General features: G+C 42.9%; 2 protein-coding genes across 2 annotated transcripts; both read left to right on the top strand.

Annotated features, from left to right (window-relative positions):
- Nucleotides 1-459: 459 nt before the first annotated feature.
- On the top strand, nt 460-10,141 carry hsd3b7 (hydroxy-delta-5-steroid dehydrogenase, 3 beta- and steroid delta-isomerase). The gene is made up of 6 exons (XM_088317972.1): nt 460-722; nt 3,131-3,286; nt 5,565-5,673; nt 7,858-7,957; nt 8,301-8,463; nt 8,873-10,141. The coding sequence occupies exons 1-6, from the start codon at nt 560-562 to the stop codon at nt 9,283-9,285; spliced, it is 1,104 nt and encodes a 367-aa protein (XP_088174098.1). The 5' UTR covers nt 460-559; the 3' UTR covers nt 9,286-10,141.
- Nucleotides 10,142-11,302: 1,161 nt separating this feature from the next.
- Nucleotides 11,303-18,996, top strand: tbc1d10b (TBC1 domain family, member 10b). The gene is made up of 10 exons (XM_088317784.1): nt 11,303-11,745; nt 12,978-13,981; nt 14,773-14,872; nt 15,004-15,111; nt 15,454-15,560; nt 15,856-15,970; nt 16,306-16,371; nt 16,450-16,639; nt 16,764-16,918; nt 17,218-18,996. The coding sequence occupies exons 2-10, from the start codon at nt 12,996-12,998 to the stop codon at nt 18,106-18,108; spliced, it is 2,718 nt and encodes a 905-aa protein (XP_088173910.1). The 5' UTR covers nt 11,303-11,745; nt 12,978-12,995; the 3' UTR covers nt 18,109-18,996.
- Nucleotides 18,997-20,399: the final 1,403 nt, after the last annotated feature.

Below are 20,399 nucleotides of genomic sequence, written 5' to 3' on the forward strand. Positions count from 1 at the left end.
CGTATTAAAAATGTGGGGAAAAAAACTATTTATTTGTCAGTTAAACGAAAGAAATGACAGAGACGAAAATCTGATCCAGTTGTTTTTTATAAAACCATAGAACACAATTAACAGACAGATTAACCACAAATTAATATTCATAAAACAATAAGTGGATATATCAATGTATATAATGTTTTAAACTGTTTTGACAAGACGTATTCTATTATTTTACACAGATTTGTTTTTGAGTGTTGTTAATTAAATATATAATAAGTGTAAAGCACTGAAGTGACGTCATTGTGACGGGTGAACTTTTCAACATAAAGATGACGTCATTAAAGTTTCTCACTTTTTTTTTAAGCCATCTTGCGCACACGCTGACACACAGTGTAAATAAAGTTTTTGCAAGGTTAAAAAAAAAAAGAATATATAATGAGATACCGGGCTGTCCTGGGTACCATAAACGCAGCACTCGGAGTAATCCTGATAGGCTGCTACCTCTGAAATTCTTCACTCCGCCTCATACTCCCTTTTCTCTTCATACCCAACCGAACCGAGCATCGGACCGTACGTCAACATGTCGGACCGCCGCTCCGGGCTCGTGTACCTTATCACAGGGGGCTGCGGCTTTTTGGGTCGGCACCTGCTCCGAGTTCTGCTGGACCAGGTGGGAGATGAGGTGGCCGAGGTTCGAGTGTTCGACAAGCACATTGAGCCTGGACTCAGCGAACTCGGAACCGGTAAGAATAACGGAAAATGGACCGGAGTGTTTCGGCTGTCCTTGTCTCGACACCACGCTTGAATTCAGAATCTCGTGATATGTAAGGAATGTTATAAAGGAGGAGCTCTGAAATATATATTTTATTTCAAAAATGCAAAAGGCAAAAGTGTTTTGAGTGGTTTCAAGCTGTTGTCCCATTAAAGTTTTACCCTCATACTAATCAGAAAACAAAGAGAATATAATGTTTAAAACAACCATATCACTTCGCCACACACGCATTGACATGCTGACAGATAGCATTGGTGTTGTAACACCTTTATAACGGATATTTGGACATAAACAGAAAGTAACGTATGTAGCCTTAGTATAACAACACCCAGAGGCGTTTATTTTTTATCCACTTGAGGAATGACTGGTATTCCAGCGTTTTAATGTGATGCATGTATATCCATGTCTGAATTGTGATGCCTCCAGGTGGCCAAGCGCACACCAGAAGGAGCCGCACAATATTTATTGAATTGAAGTAGAAATTGTGGCAAAAATGATTCCTTTACATTCAGTTTAATTGTCATTCCTGTATGATTTTATAAACTACATCTTAAAGTGTTGCAAAAAATATTTTAAAAAATAATTATTTTGGGGGGAAATGTATGTTACCTTTATTTCGATTCACACAGAACATTTGTAAAGATATAAAGCTAAAATCAACTTGATGATTTTTGTGACACTAGAACCTCGGTGGTAAAAATATTTGGTTACATTTTCTGTTCTATTAAATCTAAAATGTACATGAAATCACTTTCCGGGCTTTATCATTCAAAAGGCAAGCTTGTTTTCAAGTCTTGCACTTTGCACACACTCCCATTGAGCTGCTCAAGCTCACCTTTAAACTTTTGGCAAGTAACTAATCAAACCTGCAACTGTTATTACACAATATTTATATTTTTTCAATTTCCATGTTATTAACATAGACGCACTAGTTGTAAATAAGTGAAACATGTGGTATTTGTTTTAAATATAAGCAAATCGCTTCCTGTGTTGCGTGGTCAATGAGCAGAGATCCTCTCCAGGATGTCCCACTCTCATGCACTTCCTTTTGGCCTATCACCACCACCTGCCGCCTGTGTCAACGGGATACCGTATGTGTGTGTTTTGTTGCCCGGCGACAGGGCCATGATTTACAGTCGCTTCCCCGCATGGAGACAATGAATCCATCAAGAAGCGGCTTTCCCCTGTCAGGGTGGCGTGAACGACATGGACGTGATGCCTCTTTGGAAAAACGTTTTGTTTGGGCTTTCATTGTGTGTCTCCGAACACGCTCGAGTACTCCGAGGCCCACTGTAACCAGAGAGCTCAACCCACACCCACCACGCCCATCCTGGGCCTCACCGACTGTCATCTATAACACATCACAACAATGTATGTGAAAAATCATACAATTTTGAAAAAAATATAACATTATTATTATTTATTGTCCCATTTTTAAAGCTCTGTGGGCATGAGAGGTTCCGCCCTCTCCTGGTTTAAATCTTACCTAACCCGCAAATGATTTTCAATGCAGGTTGGTGATGTAGTGACCTCTTCAGAACCTCTTTCTTTTGGAGTCCCCCATGGTTCAATTCTTGGTCCTCCATTTTTCATTGTGTCTTTTAAAGCTCGATCCACCCTCTGTAAATATAATATATAAAAATAATGTCCAGTTGCATTGACACTTTGAAACAATCAATGAGCTGGACTCTCTAAACAAGGCTGTTAGAATGATTTTGCTTCCACGTTGGCACCAATTCCGCCATTGTTATCTTCTGCGAAAGGTTCAAGGACGCAGTTCAGATAAAAAAAAATTAAAAATACTCAAGCTTTGCAAATGAACTCAGAAATTTCCACTCTACAAACCTCGACAAGGAAAAATATACTGGAGCACATCCTTTCACTTTTTGATGTGGCTAGACTTTCTTTATAAAATGTGTTGTTGAATCTGACAAGCTAATTGGAAATTTCCCAGCACCCCTGAATGCAGCAGAAATCATCAATTCTAAAATTCTATACAGTGGCACCTTAATTTACTAGAGCCCTCGTATAGGATTTGTTATTAATTAAAAGCAATCACTTCATGATTTTCCCATTTATAGCTGTTTGCAACTCTATTTTTTATGTTTTTATGCAATACAGTGCTATTCCAAAAAAATACTTCAAATTTGTGTTTGTTGGTGGGCTGGAATGGACGTCATTTAAAGGAATTAGAATGGCCGAAATGTATTTGATATATGAGCAAGTACCGTTCCAATAAGTGTGCTTATGTAACAAATTAAACTCCTACTCAAGATACCGCTGTACTAAATTGCTTGTTGCAAGCTTCAGGAAATAATCTTCCAACTTTTCTGAATATTAACTTTCGTTGACATGACCGCGTCCTGTTTGGCCCCTCAGTGCGGACAAAGGTGACGGTCATCCAGGGCGACATCACGGACTACGACAGCGTGCTGGAGGCCTCCCGTGGCGCTCACGTCTTCATCCACTCCGCCAGTCTGGTGGACGTCTGGCACAAGGTCCCAGAAGCCCTCATCTACGCCGTCAATGTCACAGGTGAACTTCCAACGACTCTGGACTATAATTTGGGCTGCACGCTAAAAACGTCAGAACCCATTTGCTGGGAAATTGTCGATTTTCAGCAGATTGGGTTATTTTTACCCAAGGATGGGTAAATTATGACCCATTAGATTGGGTTGAATCCTTTAGTTGTAAGAGTGTGTCAAGTTTGTCATGATCTAGAACTTTTTGCCCGTCTATGTTTACATTGAGGTTGGCGGTCCTGAATGGAACATTTGTCTTCCTTCCATGCATGTTTGCGCCATCAGTGACATATCACTCATCGGATCATTAAGAAGTAAACACAAAAAGGTGATGTCATGACATCATTCTGTCAGCTACAGCTCATTTTTGTGGAGTGCGGCAGCTACTATTGAACGGCTGTCAGTGCTGCCCTGTCAGCCAGGCTTCAGCTGAGGGGGGGCCCCCTTTTTCCAGCAGCTCTCAATTGTTCCGTGCTGACAGCTTCATGACAGCTTCCACGCAATGCTGTCAATTCCTGGCACGCAGAGCAATGAGGTCGTCATTACCTCCACCAGAGAGGATGGCAAAAGCTCAAATTCATTTTGGTGGAAGAAAATGACATTACCCTGCTGTCATTTTCAATTTTTTTTGGACTTTGGTGGAGGTCTGAACTCCGATTCTTGTTGCTCTGGTGTGTTGCTGCAGAAGGTTTTTAACATTGTGCCAGATGCGTGCAACTGGGGCAGCCAAAGGGGCGTGGCCCCAGGCATCCACCTGAGGGGGATGTCAGCCCCTAGGTAGAGGAAAAACTTGAGATCAGCAGTAAAATTACTTCACCTGGTGAACATAACGAACACATTGAAAAGAAAATTATTTCTTAAATTTATTTCAAGCAGTAGGTTTGACTGCTTTAAAATACTTTATCCCATTGTCCCCGTATTTAACTTCACAGCAGAGGAAAAAAAAAATGTTTTCTTTGTCTCATGTTGTAATGTGGTAATAAGAAAAAAAAGGGCAGTTCTTTGCCCATGACATCAATCATTTTCCTCCAAACGATTGACAATTACGATCCTACCGGGAGCACTTGAACGCAGCACGTGTTACCACATCAGGTCCCCCCCCACCACTTGAGTTGTTTTTGTTTTTCTTAGTGATTGTTTTTTCTGGCCTGAGGCTCGTGCACATACCGGGGATGTTCACATGTTTTCGACTCTAATGTAGCGCTCGAAAAATTGATACTGGTGTTTAAGAATCTCATTTTCTAAAATTTTATAATGACATGATAAATATTTGGTGCCATTCATTTCATTGAATAGGGTTGAAAAAAAATGGTGATGTAGCGGTTAATGAGTAACTTTTAGGTGGGGATGACTGTTTGTGGTTTTTTTTGTTGCATGTTTGAAATAGTTGAGCTCTCAAGTAAGAGTGCTAACCCTTCATTATCATCGTTAAAGCATGTACCAGAATATTTTTCTGCACCCTCTCTTGACCAAACGGGTCCCAAGTGATCACATTTTGCTCCATGTAAAAATAATCATTCCATTTATAAAGAACCAATCATTTTGCATAGGAATGCATGTAGCTATATTATTTATTTTATATAATATGTATTTTTATTTATTTATTATTTTTCATACATAGCTGTTGTTGTTTTATAAGTATAGAAATTTAATATTACAAAATGAATGTGTGCTAAAATTAAACCAAAATAAAAGTATTATGTGGTGAATTAATATTTTTTGTGTTATTGTAACCATTATTTTATTGATACGTTATTTTAATGACTAGCCACATAATATATTGATAAATTAATTTATTATTTTTTATTTATCAATATTTATTATTTATCTATTAAAAGGTTACGTGAACAAAATAATTATTTTTAAAATGGTTGCAGGTTTTATTAAGACAATAATGCATTAATAATTTATTATTGCTGTGCATAATTTATTACCAAATTAACACGCGTGAATGATGCAGTTATTTTTTTAAATGGGTGTTGAGTTATTTTATGTTTTATTTATATAACAATTAATTAATGAAGTTATTGTAGTGATCAAGATACAAGTAATGTTTTATTTTACAAATTAATGCTAGTGACTGATTCAATTATTATTATAAAAATTCAAATATGTATTTCTTTTATTCTTTGTTGTATGTTTTACTTTGATTTTTATTTAGACAATACATAGCACTTCGGATTACATATACAACGTTGTATTCTGTTGTATTTAAATTTTGGCCACTTTTTCAGAACAAAAACAAAAGATCTCCATTGTTCATTTTTTATATTTTTTTCCCCTTCTGTCAGGAACGGAGAATGTGATTAACGCGTGTGTAGAGAACAACATCTGCAGTCTGCTGTACACCAGCAGCATGGAAGTGATCGGGCCCAACATGAACAGAGAGCCCTTTGTCAGGTAAAACCTTTCAGCCGGGGATACAATGTGTGGGCCGTCTACATTACCGCTGTATTTTTACTCATTCTTTCATTACGAGTGTTAGTACCTCACCACTGTGATTATTACCACAACAGAGGAGTGCCAAAAAGTGGTGTGAATCAATTTTGGGGAATCATACTAAACTGCCCTTTAGGTACAGTAAGGCAAGGCAGCTTTTTTTTTCATACGCAAGGTAACTCAATGTGCTTCACATAATTAAAAATAACATTATGAAGGCATTTACTAGCAAAGAAGTTAAGACCTTTAAAAGCAATGTACAGAAATACAAAGTAGCTTACTAAAAGAATATACAGCGCAAAAACAGGATTTTGGAAAAAAATATATTAGAAATGCTTTAAAATCCTTTAAAGGCATTGAGTTTTTAACCCGCATTTACACTTGGGTCTGATTTCAGGATTGCTGACAGCTAATTTGATTTGTGTGCGGCATAACAGTTAAATGCTGATTCACCATGTTTATTTTTGAGTCTGCTGACCTCAGAATCCTACTAGGTTTATATTCGATGAGCATTGCAAATTTGTTTAATGGAAACAGTACTATGCCAGTTTGGTTGGTCCCAAAAATTTTCACTCACAGGAGAGTGATCAAAACTGCTTCCAATGACTTCTTGCGTTGTTGGTAACAGACGTTTATCAATCCAGATTTGCCCTAAATCTAGCTTCGCCTGCGCTACTCTACTTCTGTGTTTGGCACTTTTAACTGAAGATTGAATCAAAGATTTTTAGGACCCTTTGTAACTTTTGGCAACAGACATTTTCTAAACTGGCTCTACCATTTAGTTAGCTTTTCACTTTGGTTGAAAGCTCTTACCGAGAAGTGCCAATAAACTCTGGGACCCTTTGCAAGATTTCACAATCGACGCATTCTAAACTAGTGGTTATTACCCAATATTACATTCCCAAAAAGTGCTCCAGATCCATTTTTCGTCACTCCTTACAACATTTGTATAACTAACTCAGCCCTTTACTTTAATTAAAAGATCTTTTTTTACTTGTCCTTTTTAACAATTTTCCCTTCAGGTACCTTTTCTCTCTCGTCTTGGTACCTCACCAGAGCAGTGCAAAAAAAGTGTACCAGATTTTTTTTTTTACCGTGTTTATTATTACACAAGTCAGCTTTTGACTGACTTCTTTTTTCCACTGTAATGTTTCTTTCCAGTGTGTCTGGCAGCTCAGTTGTTATGCAATGTCGCTACAAGAACACTTGATACCATTAATGCACTTAAACATTCATCCTGGGGTTACTCACTAAGACGCCAAAAATAAAAGCAAACAAGACTGAGCAATGACTCATCGTCAAATCCTTTTCTACCTGAGGAGACATCTCCGACATTCCATATATTCTCGTATCTTACGTCATTTGGTGCCTTAGTGGCACCCGTCACAATATTAGGTACACCTTTGTTTGCTAATAAGATATTTGTGGCCTTGCGGAGTTGCATCATCGGAGTCATCAAACTTGGCAGCCATGCTGCACCCAAACTCGAGGACGGAAACTAAAGATAATCATTTTAACATTATCTGGTGTGCTAGTTTATGCGGTTGAAATTTGCTATCAGTCAGAAAAATTTCTCATGTGTGGTTGACCTTTGAAGGATGTTTGAAATCATCACTTTAGAGCTGACGTGTTACATTTCCAGCATTAATTATGCAATATAGTACGTTAATATTACACTTATGGATACGAGTCTGCACAATATGTCTTAATAATATTCATTGACGAGTTTTGGTATTTAAAAAAAAATACCAATCTGATTAAAAATCCTGAACCTGTAACGAAATTCAATAGATTCTATCTTCATCACTCTTTCACTCCTACGCAAAGCATTTTAGAAATGCTCAAAGTAGTCGTTAGCATATTCAAAAAGGACATTTTTGGATATTTTCAGGAGAAAGATTGACTCGCATTTTCTTTGTTATGAGTAATTCATTTCATGAATCATTAATAAATATGACAAGGACGTGATTTAAGGCGGGCCGGACGATAGCCTTGAAATCTGATCAAAGAGTTGCTGGGCTGTGTTTAACGCTTCAAGAATGTTTGGTTGTGCTGAGCAACACTGCCCAAATAAGTCAAACTAAATACGTACATAAATAAACACACTGATATGTGCATGGCTTGATCCTGTGACTGTCTATGTAGGGGTAATGAAGACACGCCGTATAAAGTCAAGCACACCATGGCTTACCCCAAGAGCAAGGCCAAGGCCGAAAAGATCGTCCTGGAAGCCAATGGAACAACGGTAGAGCCTTACAGATGGTTCCGTTTTTTGTTTTATCTGTGTTTGACATAGCAGAGTATTTAGAAAATTACACATTAACAAGCTTTATTCATTTATTTATTCCTTTATTTTTTTTAAGTTTGGCGGGCCGGATTAAAACGTTTAATGGGCCGCATGTGGCCCCCGGGCCGTAGTTTGCCCACCCCTGCTCTAAATGGTTGCCTGGACTCAAAATTTCCTGTGTCTTTTAAGGCAAGGATTTTTGAGAATTTTTTTTTAGATCTTCACATGATAGACATGCGAGTACATGTTGCTGAGTTTGAAACCGGTTTTGAGGGCTAAAATAGGATTTTCTCCCGTGCAGGTGCGGAATGGTGAGCGTTTGCACACGTGCTCTTTGAGGCCGACCGGCATTTACGGCGAGGGCCACGAGCTCATCAAAGACTTCTACAAGCTGGCCGTCAAACGGGGAGGCCTGATCATCGGCGGCGTACCCGACAGCACCGAACATGGGCGAGTCTATGTCGGTGAGTACGGGGAAGTGACACGCGACGTCGCAAAGAACATTCAGTGAGGCGACCACAAAGCGGAAGCCATGCAACTCTTCTCTTCCTCTTTGTTTCCTAGCAATGTAAAATATGGTCAACTGTAATCATAATATCTGTGATGTAGCTCAAATTATCGGGCTTGGGACTTCTGAAATTTTTGGATGCCTTTGGAAACAAGCTCAATGGTTAACTTGTTTTTACTTCAACGGGAGAACTAGTGGTTTGATCCAAATCAGAATTTTGAAGTATTACAAACTGGCTCAGCCACCTCAATAAAAGAAAACCAAAAATTTGCATAAACACCTGCAAAGTATTACAAATGTTTTTTGTCTTACTTTACAGTGGAAAGAAAATGCAGTCCAGCTAACGTTCTCCTCTCTGTGTGCAGGCAATGTCGCGTGGATGCACGTGTTGGCAGCCCGGGCCTTGTGCGAGCGTCCAGAGACTGTGGGCGGCGAGGCTTTCTTCTGCTACGACGACTCGCCCTACAAGAGCTACGAGGACTTCAACATGTTCTTCCTGTCCACCTTCAAGTTCCGGCGTGTGCGCATGCCGCTGATGCTGCTGTGGTTCCTGGCCATGCTCAACGACATCCTTCGCTGGATTCTGACGCCCTTCTGCAACTTTGCGCCCCTCCTGAACAGCTACACTCTGGCCGTGGCCATCACGTCCTTCACCGTGAGCACGGACAAAGCACTGCGCCACTTCCAGTACCGCCCGCTGTATGACTGGGATCAATGTTGGGAGCGCACACAGCGATGGGTTGACACTTTCCCTCCGGAGGACCCGAAAAACACCTAATGGGGCTGTTGCATCAACACCCCAGTACTGCGACGTACATGATCATTATTTTGTTTTTGTCCACATGATGTCTCAAAATAGAGTCATTTGAAAGAATTTTATCTTTAATTCCGTTATTTTTTTTAAACTGAGGTGGGGACCCCGCCAGAGTTATCGGAAAAACAACTAAAACCTCAGACCAACTGTTAAAAAAAAGGGAACACTACTTCGGATTTACCGCTCATTTCCACGACTGAACTTTAACACCTGGAAAGATTTTTATCTTAAGCTCAACTGTATTATTTGGGGCCAAATGAAGAACCAGCTACTTTCGAGAGTACCAGGACCATTTTTGGTTTGGGCGCTGAACATCACTGATCTGAACTGTTTTGTTCTAGAATCTACAAGTATATTCCTGGAAACTAAATTTTGTTCTTGGGTAATTTAAAAGAAGATCTCGCATGGAGTGGTCGGGGTTTACTATCAAGAGCTCCAAGAACCTTTGTGGGTGGGTTCTGCGTCCCTGAACACAGAAGTACCAAAAACTAATCGTTCTGGCTTCTGGGAACTTGAGGCAGAAATTCAGCTTTAAGGCCGCTACACACCAATCCGACGTCGGAAAGTCGGTACTCGCCGTTTGTTTGGTGTAGCGCGCGACATCGTAAAGTCTGAGCTGTTGATGAAGCATCTGTGAGAATCAAGTATGCCAAATGTAAACATTATTTACAAGCGCATTTCACAACAGCTGGGGCTGTAACAAATGGCCACAAGTCTTCTTGTGAGGTTACAGTTTGGCACTGCATAATTTAAGGAATTATATTTTTCTCTAATAACAGTACAAATTTTTAAATGTATCAAATAAAAAATATTTAAGATATTTTAACTGGTTGTTTTTCATGTGTCTGTTTCTGTTGGGATTCCGTGGTCTTGGATCTTCGTCTTTGGGTGTTCCCTCTTGGTGTTAGTCAGCAGGCACGCCTTCCCTTTGGTTTTCATTCTTTGGTTTCATTCTGTGGTTTTTCCATGGAGACGGTCACAACATTTACATGCTTCTCCATGATGTGTGGAGTCACCAGCTAGATTATGTCCAAAATGGAAACGACGCGCTTGTTGCACCTAATTTGTACAGAAATAACATTTGCGTCATAATTTTAGATATGTAGTTAGTGAACTATTTTTAGTTTTAAGAGTTTGAGAGAACCTTTCAGCTTTAATTCAAATTGAGTTTCTTGCAAGTACCAGTTTTACCGATCAACATCACCCTATCATAGAAAAGAAAGACTCAAGGACTCATAGCTTAAATTTAACATAACATTTCAGTTTGAAACATTTTGTGCAGCGAATTTTAGGAACTCTGACTCTGAAATTAGCGCAAATAAAGCAGGTATGGTGGGTTGGATGAGTGACACCAAATTACCAAGCTTTTTTTTTTTTTTTAATGTGGAGATTGAGTATTTCGAGTATTATGTGTTATTCATTACCTCTTGCAGGTTTACTTTCCCTCAATTCACTACACTATTCACAATTCAATTTAGAGATTTCAATTAACTCATCATGGATATTTGTATGAAATCTGGGCGTAAAACAAGTAAACTCCGCACAGGAATACCGGAGCCCGAACACCACAACTCAGTGGCAGACGTGCTGCCCAAGTAATTTCACGTATTATGAATATCCAATATTTTAAATCATGTAGACAAAGGCCTGGCGGGTGAGAACAATGCCTCATTATTATCTGCTTTTATGGACGCAAAATGAGCAGTCAAGTCGGCCTACGAGCTTAAATAAATAGGATCTGGCGCCATCTGTCGATGACACCCATTAAATGCATCAACATGACGTAAAGACGTCATCAATCCACTCTCTCTACCTGAGTTTGTCAGAGAATTAAAAGTATTTAACCGACATATATTTATTATATAATCATTAGGTTTGTCGCGAAGAAACAAGGAACCATTTTATGGAGGGTATACCGCGCGGATGCGTGCGCGTCCCCGCTTCCTCGGACGCGCGCACGTACCGAGCTGTCAGTCGGAAATGCGGGCGGCTGGCGGAGGATGTACCCGCGCCGCTCAACTCGGATGAATTAAACAAAAAAAGTCGTTTATTTCGCTTTTTAGGGATGCGGGAATAAAATCTACCGGTGAGCACGTTGCTCCAGTGAAACGCTCGACGAGGTAACGCGGACTCGCAAGCAATGGTAACACAAACGGCGCTGCTGCTAGGGGAAGCTAATAACTAGCTGTTAGCCTAGCTGGCTAACACAACCCACCACAACTACCACCACCACCATCACCGCCACCCGCTGCCGTCGAGCGTCCTCATCCTCTCCGTCGCTCCTGTGTGTCACCTCCACGGCGATTTCCCTGCCTCTCCGCCGAGCATCTTGGCGGAGGAGTCGTCGCTGTGGCGGTCCAACGCGCGCCCAGGAACCCCCTGGACACCCAGGCGGACGCGTCGCAGTGACAACGCCGGGCGTGGGTGAGTCGAGGTTTTGATAGGGTGGTGGGGGGCAACCGATTGGGGCGAGTCGAGTGGCCGAGGCCGCGGACCCTACCCGGTCGGGGCCTCCTGGCACGTCGGTTCGCGTTAGCTTATTACCCGCGCGTAAATCGTCCTTGCACGGCGGCCAGACCTCCAACTGGGGGGCCCTTTGAAAGTGTTGTTAGCTTAGCATGTAGACTCCACATTGCTCGATCAGCAGAATAGCGGATCAGCGCTGTGTTGATAAGAGTGTTGTGTTATTTTCAAACGCTTGACACGCATGATTTAATTAAAGAGCCACTCGTGCGAAAGATGTTACTCTGGTCATGCGACGTGCGCAGTGCACCGGCAGTCTGCTAATAAGTGGAATTACTCATCACATCCTTTCTATTTATAAAATCTTCCCTTGCATAAGAGGAAATGCAGCCTGGCATGTATTGTTGTATTGTTATGCCTGAGAGAGCGCAACATCTGATTGGAATGAAGACATAATGTATGCCTTACAAAAATAATCAATTTATTGAAATCTGTGGTACTCATCTTGTTTGTACACTTAAACTCTAGATACAAATAGTGTACCACGATATGCATTATATATATTAAAAGTACTGGGAATAATCCACTGTCGAGAAAAGTACTGTACACCGCATGTGCACTTACCATAATGAGTGCGATAGTCCCTCGTGCCAATTACACTACTTATGGTGACAGACAAATTGCACAATTGAAATAGAACAGAACTACTGGAAATCATTCTGGATATTCAAAAGATATCCTTGGCGCAATTGGTCACACGTCTGTTTCATAATTAATGTGTTAACTCCTGATGCCAGTTATTCATGAAAACCGCCTCCTTGCACAATGGAAATAAAAGCAAGACAAGAAAAAAAATCACAAGTAGTCCGGCCTTGCACAATATTAGTGTCATACGATTATGCAATCGCACCTCTCACCAATTATGAATAATAGATTTATGAAAACTGTGAGCTGAATGTATCTTGGTTGATTAGATCCTCTCTCACAAGCTCTAAATTTAATCACCACCTTACTCATCGTTATTTGTTGACAATGTATCAAAACAATACAAATGAACTCATGTTATTGTTGTCACAGTGTAATCATCATATCACATATCAGCCGTGTTTTTGGTCGTGACTTAAGACGATTGGTATGAGCTGTTGATGTTTATTCGGCGATTCATTGTCGCAAAATGTCCTCCGGTGTTACAGGAGAGCTCTCGTCACAACATGGACGAACTTTCCGCCATGTCCTCGTCCCCGCCGCCCGCCGTGGACGACGCCCACACGTCTCCCTCTGCTTCATCGGTGGCGCCCAAATCTTCCCTTTACAATGACGTGAATGTGATCGAAAACACTCCCGCTCCACCGTTGACGTCGCCACCGCCGAGTTTGTCAACGTCAGAGACCCCCTTGGGTGATGGTCAGGCGGCGGCACCCCAGAAAGAGGAAGTAGCCGGGCATGTTGCTCCCGTTGAAGCAGTTGCAATGCCGCAACAGGCGTCCCCTTCCCCTGAACTCACCCCTGGTCCTAACTTGTACCCCAGTGTGCATGTCACCCACAATCCTCCCCCTGCCGCAGCTGACGTCCCTGTGACAACCCCAGCAGCGGCACCCCCAGCAGCGGCACCCCCAGTAGCGGCACCCCCAGCAGCGGCACCCCCAGCAGCGGCACCCGTGGAGGAGAAACCTCAGAAAGCCAAAAAGAGTCCTCCCCCGCCTGTGTCCCCCAAGCCTCAAAGTCCCATCAAAGCACAGCCACCCTGCACCCCTCCTCCACAGGCGGGGGACCCCATTCCTAAGATGCCGCACCCCAGCCCTACGGTGACCCTCATCCAAGAACCTGTCCCCAGCACCCCCCCGCCCTCCACCCCGCCACCAAAGGCGGAGCCCCCCAAACCCACAGTGCCGCTCATCCAAGAACCTTCCCCCAGCCTCCCCCCACCTTGTACCCCGCCACCAAGGGCAGGGCCCCCCAGCCCCACAGTACCGCTCATCCAAGAGCCCAGCCTCCCCCCACCGGGCGCTCAGCGGCCGGCCCCCGACACCCTCAGCTACCTGGAGTCTGCCAGCCTGATGTCGGGGACGTTGGAGTCGCTGTCGGGCCTCGGGGACGACGGCAGTTCCCTGGGCTCGGACTCTGAGATCAACGGCTTGGCAGTGCGGCGCACCGACAAGTACGGCTTCCTGGGTGGCAACCAGTTCAGCGAGGGGAGGTCAGTTCAGATAATATTAAAGTATCACGTGTGTGCGTGGGACGTGGGTGTCACCCAGTGCATTGTCAACGTGGAGCTTGGCTGTTTTGTTGCATTTATTTCTGACGATCAATGATGGTCGTCTTCTTTTTACACTTGCATGACACTTGATAATGCTATAAAATACGAATGTTGCATATTGTTAAAACCAAGCATGTTGTTGTTTTTAACTTTTTTTTACTATTAATGCATTTACATTACAAGCTACTTCACTGAAGGGAAGTAGTTTCACATTTGATTATTTTTTATGTAGGCCATTGCATTACAAGTGGCCCATAACCATTACTGAATATTACTCAAAGTGCTCATCCATGATGAGACACAACGACCTTGAGTGCCATGCATTGCCTGTACAATTAATCAGATGGCAGCAATTTGACTCTGGAAACGATTTGTTATCTCTGTTGTTTTTTTTTGCGGTTCCATTGTCCCACCGCCACTTTTGGCACTCATCAGAAATGACAAACGCCCACCGAGCAGCTTCAAGCAAATGAATTCACTTCTTCGTGTCATCACTTTGACTCGCCATCTCTTTCCTGCGACTTTAAACTTCCTTATTAATCTGCTTTTTCTGTGACTCACATGCTGCTGAACGTTTGTGAGTCATTAACACACACTGACCTATCTTAGAACCTCCCAGCAGCCCTCTTGATCAGCAAATTGCACTTCCACGCTACTGCCCTTTATGAATGCACTTGTCTTGTATCGGCGATTGTGTCATGGTGACATTGTTGTATTGTTCATTGTGGCAGTGACAAGGACGTGCGAGTGGAGGTGGCCCGACAGAGGGAGATGAAATGGCTGGACATGTTCAACAACTGGGACAAATGGATCAAACATCGCTTCCAGAAGGTACTCGGATGCGTAATTAAAGTTTCTGGTTGTCATGGAAGCCAACTGAAACACTGCTAGGAGCAATCAATGGGATGAAAAAGTTAGTCAAGTGAAAATAATAACAAAGATGTGCCTTTGTCATGTCACAGGTGAAGATGCGCTGCCGGAAAGGAGTCCCGTCGTCGCTCCGCTCCAGAGCCTGGCAGCTGTTGTCCAACAGCCAGGAACTGCTGGATGCCAACCCTGGCAAATTTGAGGTAACATACCCCCGTTGTGTTATTCGACCCACCCTGTTCGATGTAGAATCTGCATCAGAAGTGAAAACGGTGCCACCAGGTTGGACCGCTGCGTTCAAGTCGTGTCAAAGTGACAGCCTGGCAAAGGGAAGTTGCGGCCTCAGTGTCTGCGGGGCGCAGGAAGCTTTAAGCCTCTTATCACACCGCCTAATCCCGCCTGTCAGACCGCGGAGTCGTCTCGTTGCTGGAGGGTGGAGGCCTTCGTTGCTGTTCTGTATCGACTTCCTGTGGTCTCATGTTTGTCTCATCGTAAGCACTTATGAACGCTCACACATAACTGAAGACTTCTGTCCCTGCCCGCAGGAGCTGGAGCGAGAGCCCGGTGAGGCCAAGTGGTTGGACATCATCGAAAAAGATCTTCACAGGCAGTTTCCCTTCCATGAGATGTTTGCTGCACGTGGAGGCCACGGGTCAGAATCAAACCCAACTTAAATTAGAGACATCGTCCAACAGTTCCCGTTCATCTAATACAGAGCTGTTCATACCATACCAATTAGGGCTGAGCAATTAATTCAAATTATTTCTCACAATCATAATGTTATAATCGAAGAAAAAATATCAATGTCCTCAGTGTGCTTTAAATTGTTTAATGACACCCCAGTTACAATATCTCTGCGCATTACGAACACTAAATAACTTATTGAGATAAGAATACATTCCGGATTGATTGTGGGTTGTTCTAGTAATGGTGTTGTGCGTTGGCAGGCAACAAGATCTCTACCGCATCTTGAAGGCCTACACCATCTACCGGCCTGACGAGGGCTACTGCCAGGCGCAGGCTCCCGTGGCGGCCGTACTCCTCATGCACATGCCCGCTGAGGTGAGCAAGCATTCTGTCTGATTTCGAGCCTCTTTCCAGTTGTTCTGTTGAATATTCATTCTGTACAAGGTTGCAGTTGTCATAAATAACTGGCATGAGCAGCCATGGCATTTATCATGACACTTGACATACGATTGAGTGTGCCTAGACTTTTTTTTTCCTTTGTGTAATTTTTTTTTGTGATTTCTATTGTGCAAGATGTCAGTCATCAGCTCTCAGTGTGATGCAATTCACTTGTACAGGATGTGATGGCCTTTATTACATTACTGTTTGTCATCTGCATAGTCACAAAATGGCCGTTAGAAATAATGCATTTGTGCACTTGTGATCCCCAGCAAGCCTTCTGGTGCCTGGTGCAGATCTGCGAAAAGTATCTTCCTGGCTACTACAGCGCTGGGCTTGTGGGTTATCTGAAAACTTCAATGTCACCTTCTGTCTTCTTTTTCCAACTCAAGTGTTATTTTCCCTCTCCGCTTCAGGAAGCCATCCAGCTGGACGGCGAGATCTTTTTCTCGCTGCTTCGTCGCACGTGTCCCATGGCTTACAGACACCTGAAAAAGTTCAAGATCGACCCCATCCTCTACATGACCGAGTGGTTCATGTGCATCTTCTCGCGCACGCTGCCTTGGGCCTGTGTGCTGCGTGTATGGGACATGTTCTTCTGCGAAGGTACCAAATAAGAGTGAACTTTACACACTTTGTATTTGTATTATTAATGACTGGAAAAAGGCACGTGTGTGATTTTTATTTTTTTTTTTTCGTTTAACTTTGTGGATTTGATGTTCTTGTCCAGGGGTGAAAATCGTGTTCCGAGTAGGCCTGGTGCTGCTCAAGCAGATGCTGGGCTCGGTGGATAAACTGCGAGAGGTGCAGGGCATGTACGAGACCATGGAGCGGCTCAGGGGCATCTCACCCGACACCATCAGGGAGGACAGCCTGGTGCAAGAGGTGCGTCCGTCAGAATTTTGCTGTGAAATATTTGCATCCATTTTATTGTTCTTTAACATTTTTCTTTGTATTTTATAATAAAATAAAAAAATAAACATTTAAGAAACGTGTTCTATATCAATTGAAATGTTACAAAAGTGCATTTGTGTGCAGGTAACAAAGTAAATTTTTTACTCTGACTTCATTTTAATTATACTGCCCCCTGGCGGCCAAGTCACACCAGACACCCACTGACTCTGTCCACTTTCTCTCAACTCCTGTGTCAAGTCTTCCTCTCACATAACTCTCTCATCATCCAGGTGATCCTTCTCCAGGTGACGGAGGCGCTAATCGAGCGTGAGTGCACGGTCCAGGTGAGGAAATGGCGCGAGTCCCGAGGGGAGCTTACTCACCAGCCCGGTCGCCGCCTCCACGGCACCCGAGCCATCTTCGAGCACAAGCGTCGCGCCGCCGCCATCAGCTCTGGAGGCAGCTTCTCCTTCCTGGCCAGCTCCATCCCGCCACCGGGACCCCTGCGGGCGTCGTCATCCTTGCTTTCTCTCCCGGGCTTCCGCAAATCCAGGACGCCGTTCCACTCACAGGGCAAGAAGAGCTCCTTCTCTGGGCCCTCGTTTCCTGACGGCGGGCGGCCACAGTCGCCCCCGGCCGCTGGCAGCCAGAAGCCGCCCATTCCTCCCGGGGCGGCGCAGAGGGCGCCGCAAGTCCAGAGCCCCCTTGTGGGGACCGGTCCTCGAGGCGGTCAAAACATACCGACGGCCAATGCTTTATACCCTTCCCCGAGGATCGTCTCGGAGCAGATCACTCCCGCCATCCCCTCGCCCACCGCCAACAACACCCCCTTGATGCCAGGCTCCGACGCCGCCAAAACGGAGACCACCGAGTCCCCGTCGGCCACGCCACCGCCTCGTGTGGAGGAGGATGGCCGCAAAAAGAAAAAGAGCAAGGAGGACAAGAAGAAGGAGCGTGAGGATGAGAAGAAGAGGCTGAAGGAGAAGAAGGAGAAGGACAAGGCTGACAAGGAGAGACTCAAGAAGGAGAAAGAGCGTCTGGAGAAGGAGAAGAAAAAAGCGGGAAAGAAGAAGGACAAAGGGGCGGCGGGGCCGGGGCCGGACCATGACAAAAACGGGGCGGCTGCCGCAGCCAGAGATTCCACGTCGTTGGAGCATGAAAAGAAAAAGGAGGCTGAGTAAGAATAAAGCAATTCGGTTCCCTTCAGAAACGGAGTGACAGATTAAGAAAAAAAAAACAGTGTTAGCCTAGTAGCACAATTGCCGAAGTCATTTTTGGACATTTAAAGAGTTAAGTTGCCTCAACTCAACCTTTGACCTGGATGACTTCAAATCTGCAAAGAAAACACACAATTTTTAGCACGCGCATTAATAATTTTGTTACTATTGTGAGTGTAAGTTATGATTTCGGCAATTTTGCTATTAAGCTAAAGAAATGAGACTTCATCGATGGGGTGGCGGCCGTCTGTCAAACAAGCGAGGATATGCTCATACGTTCACATTGCGCAATTTCTTTTTTTTTTTTTTTTTTTAATAACTATTATTTTAACCATGACAACCCACAGAAGATGTACATAGTAATAATTAGAATTAAAGCACCGCCTCCAAAGACGTTTTTTTAGATGGTGATTAATGCGTTGAGTTGCCTCCAGAAAAACTTCCGGGGACGCGCCCGAGCTATTTATTGGATGTTGTGGTGCGTGCCTTAGTAGCGTAGCGTTACTGCAGTGTGCGCGCCTCCCCGTGCTTGCGATGGAGAGTATTCCAACAATGTGGTGGTGCTTTTTGTGTGTTTTTAACAAAAAACAAACAACTGGGACTTTTTAAATAATAAAAAAAGCACTCTAATGGTTTGTAGTTCAGGCCTCAGCGCTTACACCTGAAGGAGGTATTTAATCAGTAAATTCATCATTAAACAGAAGCGTTGGACATGCAACTACGAGGATTAGGGACACACAACATAGAAAAATAATGTACTATGAGAATAAGATTAGAATTTTTCATTGTGACTTTTTTTGCTTGAAAAAAATGTTTCTTTTTTTTTCTTGCAACGGTCCGTGTTTTTTTTTTTTTTGTATTGTTACTGGGTTTTTTTTAGGATAGATATAGATTTTTTTTTATTCTTTAATTTTTTATCAAGTAAAAATAAGACTTTAGCCTTGAATAAAAATAACTACTCTCAATGAGACTTTTTCCATAGTATAATAATTTTTTCTTGTCAAGTGTGACCCTGGTCCTCCTTTGAAGAAATTAGACCAATGAGTATTACTTAAAAACTAATATGCATTTTATTTATCCAAATGTCGAAATGTGATCAGAAGACAATGAAGGATGATCTTTGCACTTCCCGTAGTTACAAAAAAAAAAATTGCTGTCGGGCTTGTTACCGGGCAGGTTTTCTCGACTTAGCCCCCCCCCCCCCCCCCTTTTTTTTTTTTTTTTTTTTTTTTTTTTTTTTTTTTTTTTACGGATGCCACTTGAGCGTGAGGTGCCCGGTGTGCCCATGTAGCATTAACCTCTCACCATTTGATGTATTTATGTATAAAGTGGTTAATTTAATCAAATCTAGTATATAATGATCATTAATATTATTGTTATTATTTTTCTATGAGAGTTATCGGACGCCTGGTTGACTGGAAGGTTGTTGCACGCCATCGTCATTTATCCGCGTCGAGGTCTGGAACATTTTTGGGAGTGGAAGCTCTTAACTTCCTGCTTCTTGTGATGTAACTATGGACTGTTCACTTGTTGCCATGACAACGGCGCATCAGTGCAGGACGAGCAGCACTGACTCCCTCTTCGTCATCGTCCTCCTCTTGTTATTGTTGTCGTTGTCTTGAAGGATTTTTGTGTATCCAACGTGTCCTCCCATTATAACACACTCCCAGTCTCACACACACACACGCGCGCGCGTGTACACACTCACACATACACTTAGGGTTAACATGAACGTTTCTATGCAAACTACAACTGGACGTCAATGTCGCAATATGGCAAGCTTACAAGGTGTGGACTTTAAAAGAAGTGCATTTCCGTCGGGTCCTTTGTGCATTTCTGATCTGGAAAAGGTGTTCCACCGATGCAAAGATTTACAAGGCTGTTGTTTGTCTTTTTTTTTTTAAATGTGTGTTTTTGAGTTTACAAGTCACTCTCGCGCTCTCTGGTGAAAGTGAATTAATTGATGATGTTCTAGCTAATTGAATTCATTCCCTCACATCGACGTGATGTATTTAATTGATGATGATGATGACATTCGTGATGAGTAATAAACCATAATAATATATTAAATTACAGTCTTGCGTCGATGATTATTTAGCTGCTCCTCTTAATTTCCTTGAACGTGTTTTCTTGACGACTCCATTTTATTAATAATGTATCGGACATTGTTGCGCTCACTGGATTTATCTTTTCCAGTATTTTGGTGACATGCAGTTCCATGCTGATCCACTTGGTGTCGCCAAACTTGCTGTATG

This window comes from Idiotropiscis lumnitzeri, chromosome 15 (assembly GCF_059441095.1).
Source record: "Idiotropiscis lumnitzeri isolate Australia: NSW breed Sydney's pygmy pipehorse chromosome 15, RoL_Ilum_1.0, whole genome shotgun sequence".
Classification (NCBI taxonomy): Eukaryota; Metazoa; Chordata; class Actinopteri; order Syngnathiformes; family Syngnathidae; genus Idiotropiscis; species Idiotropiscis lumnitzeri.